The 4,679-nt window shown below is 32.7% G+C and overlaps 1 protein-coding gene across 1 annotated transcript; it reads left to right on the top strand.

The window, feature by feature from the left end:
* The first annotated feature begins 1,566 nt into the window (after positions 1–1,566).
* LOC105636292 (putative protein phosphatase 2C 4) lies at positions 1,567–4,251 on the top strand. Its single transcript, XM_012219538.4, has 4 exons — positions 1,567–3,324; positions 3,414–3,527; positions 3,610–3,874; positions 3,960–4,251. The coding sequence occupies exons 1-4, from the start codon at positions 1,768–1,770 to the stop codon at positions 4,073–4,075; spliced, it is 2,052 nt and encodes a 683-aa protein (XP_012074928.1). The 5' UTR covers positions 1,567–1,767; the 3' UTR covers positions 4,076–4,251.
* The last annotated feature ends 428 nt before the right edge of the window (positions 4,252–4,679 follow it).

Raw genomic sequence — 4,679 nt, 5'->3', positions numbered from 1 at the left:
ATAATAACTTTGATGAATTAGTAAAAAGTCCAAGATAAGAAAATTTCATTATCTCCCTGTTTTTGGAAGTTGAGTTTTTATCATGTCAAATATTTCTTTTCTAAGGAAGATTAAAGGTCTAAACTCACTCATTTTTTCTAATTCAATTCCTTATGAACAAAGGGACTATCAAAAGTCTTCCTTGATTGAATGCTAATTTACACACTATGTTACTCGTCAAAAGGTTTCTAATTTTCTATCAGAAAATTTTTTTTTACTATTTAAATTTTTTAAATAAACTTATAAATACTTTTTTTTCATTTGGTTAATATGTCAATTCCAATAAAAATATTGGAAAATATACCATTATCACGTAAAATTTTGTCAAATTTTACAGAAGAAAATTAATAATTACAATTTTATTCCAAAAAGAATATTAAAATTGCATGATTTCCTTTTTAAACTCAAGATTCAAGAATTGCACAAAAGTTCATAAATTCAGCGACTATATGTGAAACAAAGGCTTTAGGAAGCTGAGGACATTCAAAATAAGAAATGGAGGGAACACACTCTATTCCAAGGACTCAGACCCAAAAACAGCAGCTCTAACTAGCTAGTGGGCACACCAATTCGCTTACTTTTTGACAAGACTAAACGTAATAGATGTGAACCATTTGGCAAGAGTTTTATAATCTGAAATAAAAACTCCCAAAATAAGAATTATCTATTGTATTTGTAGTGCTCTTCATAGCCTGGATTACTATCATAGAGTCAGTTTCTATTTCCACCGCACATTGATATGCCTGCCACTTCACCCAACTCAGAGCCTCTTTACATGTTTAAAATATGTAATTTGAAACTTCTTTCTATATGCATAAATTATATTTCTAATTCGATTTTTGAATTCTAATGAAATAAAATATAGAACACAAATGTCAAAGAGGATATTTGGGTGAATAAGTCAAAAGCATAATTTCTTTATTTTTTCGAATAAAATTTAATTATTTCGTTTCTCTTGAAAATAATCTAATAATATCTTTGTTGATTATCATTTGACTTAACAACATTTTTTTTTTGGTAAACCCAACTATTCAATAATTTTTATTTTTGCTAACGCTCAAACAAAAATTAAGAAGTTTTGAATTGGAAATCCCCCGTTGATTAAGTCAAATTAATAAGGAAAAATAAAATGATTTGATGTCTTTTATGCAAAATAATAAATTTAATGACATGAAAAAATAAAATAAAAATAAAACATACACACATGTTGTCATCCTGTACCACACGTGTGCAAGCAACTAAACCTTCCAATTTCAAAAACCACCATAACTTAGCTTAGCTAATACAAATAAATTAATGACAAAAGCAAGTTATTTATTTATTTTAAAAAAAATTTGAATGACAAAAACAATTCATAAAACTCAAAACATGATAATCTTAAACCTTTGACTTTTAAGATTCCGGCATTTTTATCTCCACTTCCTCCACGCGCTGCTCATAGTCAACTCTCCAATTAACACTAAAATAAAATAAATCCAATAGCCATTCCCCTTTATTAAAATAATTAAAAAATTGACAATATCAAACCAACAAATCCTCAAAAAGTCAACTCCTTCTCTCTCATTCTTTTTTTGTTATCATCTGAGCTGTCCTTCTTCTTCTTCTTCTTCTTCTTCAGTTTCACTTTCCTTTCTCTGCAAAAATGAACTAAAAAAGTACAAAACCATCAAATACAAAACTGAAGAGCCAAAAAAGATTTAAAAAAAAAAAACTTCTATCTATTCTTTAATGGGTAACGGCGTTACAAAAGTGAGCCGCTGTTTTGCTGATACAGCTGGGGAAATCTCTCGCCGGCATGACATCGCTGTTTACGTCGGCGATCATAAGGGACTAGGTCATTCCTTCTGTTATATACCAGCAGACCCAGCTCGCTTATCTAATAGTAAAGTTCACTCAGAAGAAACGACCACGTTTTTCTCTATCTCCGGCGCTTCAGTAAGTGCCAACACATCGACAACTTCTTCATCAACCGATGCGTATCTCTACAGCTCTAGTTTAGATGCCGCCTCCACTTTTGAAAGTTCTGTTTCTTTCGCCTCCGTTCCTCTTCAACCTGTCCCTCGCGGTCAGCTTAGCACAGGCGCTGGTTCTGGTATGCTTTTACCTGGTTCGAGTCCGATCGAGCGTGGATTTTTATCCGGTCCCATCGAGCGTGGGTTTCTTTCAGGACCGATCGATCGTGCTTTTGTATCGGCGCCGATCGATCGCGGGCTATATTCCGGTTTAATAGAGAAGGAGAAGGAGAGTGTTAAGTTGCAGAGAAGTTTCTCTCATGGCAGTTTTGGGATTGAACAAGTTAAACAAGGTAAAGGCAAGAAACAAAATTTAATTAAGAGTTTAAAGAGAGTAATATCTAAAACTATCTCTAGAGGTAAAAAAAGGATAATGGCACCAATTAAAGGTGTTAAAGAATCGGTTTCGATTAGAAATGGTGAGATTATAAGTGGTAGCAGTGCTAATTTAAGTACTCAAATGAGTTTAAGTAATGATGCTGATGAAGATAGTTTATTTTCCATGGAAAGTCAAAATCTGCAATGGGCACAAGGGAAAGCTGGTGAAGATCGAGTTCATATTGTAATATCAGAGGAAAATGGATGGGTATTTGTCGGAATTTATGATGGATTTAACGGTCCTGATGCTCCTGATTATTTGCTTTCTAATCTTTACAATAATGTGAATGAAGAGCTGAAAGGACTTCTATGGAATGAAAAGTCTGAATCCAATTCAACAACAGAGGAAACAGAAGAAACAGAGGAGGATTCTTCAAGTTCAAATTCAACTGGTTGCAATTCAAATCCTGATTTGAAAAGAAAACAAGGGAAGAATTCTGTAAAGAATAGAAGATGGAGATGTGAATGGGATAGAGAAAGAATGGAACTTGACAGGAAACTAAAAGAGAGAGAGACCAATTCTAATGGGGTTAATCGTTTTGATGTATTGAAGGCACTTTCACAAGCATTAAGAAAAACAGAGGAGGCTTTTTTTGAAATTGCTGATAAATTGGCAACAGATAAACCGGAGTTAGCTCTAATGGGTTCCTGTGTTTTAGTTATGTTGATGAAAGGAGAAGATGTTTATTTAATGAACGTTGGTGATAGCAGAGCTGTTTTAGCTCAGAAAGGTGAAACTGATGTTGCTATAGGGAAAGGAAATCAAGATTTGAAGATAATAAGTGAAGAAATTATACGAGACGATCTTCAAGTCTTGGATGGCGATGAATGTTGCAAATTGTCTAGCTTGAACTCAATTCAACTCACAAAGGATCATAGTACTTATGTGCAAAAGGTGAGTGATGTTTCTTTCTTTCTTTCTTTATTGTGACTTTCATTTATTTACACCCAAAATTGATAAAAAAAACATTTCGGTACTTACAGGAGGTTCAAAGAATTAAAAGGGAACATCCAGATGATCCTTGTGCTGTAATGAACGACAGAGTTAAAGGTTACTTGAAGGTGACACGAGCTTTCGGTGTTGGGTTTCTCAAAGAGGTAACATATATTCCTAAATTCATTCCAATCAGTTAATTTCATCGTTGTTCAATTCATGATTTTGACCTGTTAATTTCTGCAGCCGAAATGGAATGATATACTCTTAGAAATGTTTCGAATAGATTACATCGGAAAATGTCCATACATCACAAGTTCTCCATCACTTTATCACTATAGGCTAAGCTCAAGAGACAGATTTTTAATATTGTCATCTGATGGATTATACCAATACTTCACCAATGACGAAGTTGTTTCGGAAGTCGAATTGTTCATTGCTGCATTTCCTGAAGGGGATCCTGCACAACATCTGATAGAAGAAGTCCTGTTTCGAGCAGCTAAAAGAGCTGGTAAGATCCAAAATCAAATAAACAGAACTGAAATTAAATAAACAAAATCTGATCGAATTGGTATAATTATAAATTGTTATTGCAGGAATGGATTTCCATGAATTGCTTGACATTCCACAAGGGGAACGTCGCCGGTACCATGATGATGTTTCTGTAATCATTATTTCTTTGGAAGGTAGGATATGGCGTTCATCTGTGTAAATAAAACAGGAAAAATTATATAAATATATATAAATCCATGAAAATTTTTGTTTCTCTTATTTATAATTTTTGGTCTTGGATATATTGTAACATGTATACCAACTAGATTTTTAAATGTTGTAAAGGTTGTAGAAATGCTCTCAATTAAACAATTATTTTTTGTTTTTACTCCCGAACTATTCGACTGGTGAATGGCAATTGTAGCATTTAATTATATATCACTTGCTTTGTAGGACAGTTTTTTTTTTTTTTAAATGGCTTCGTAGTGCGGTTAGTAACTCAATAATGCTTCACAAATTCGATGTTTTTGACCAATAAGGTATTAATTAGAGTAGTCAATGACTTCAACCCCATAAGGGTGAGAACACAATTTTGATTTATGAAAATTAAATACCTTATGATCCTAGAAGGATTACACCTCTTATTTCCTTTACAAACTTGAAATCAAATTTAAATAAACTCGATAAGTAGGCTCAAAGTCAACATGTTATATTTATTAAATGAGTTCCAATGATTTTTTTTTTTTTTTCATATCAGAATTTGAGTAGCTTGGCTCATTATAGTTTATGAATATTTATTGTTCGTGCATTCAGATAATAGTTGA

The sequence above is a fragment of the Jatropha curcas genome, chromosome 2 (genome assembly GCF_041381405.1).
Source record: "Jatropha curcas cultivar XTBG-Jc1 chromosome 2, XTBG_Jcur_1.0, whole genome shotgun sequence".
Classification (NCBI taxonomy): Eukaryota; Viridiplantae; Streptophyta; class Magnoliopsida; order Malpighiales; family Euphorbiaceae; genus Jatropha; species Jatropha curcas.
Note: the sequence above shows the minus strand (reverse complement) of the source record. Positions and strands in the feature narration are given on the sequence as shown.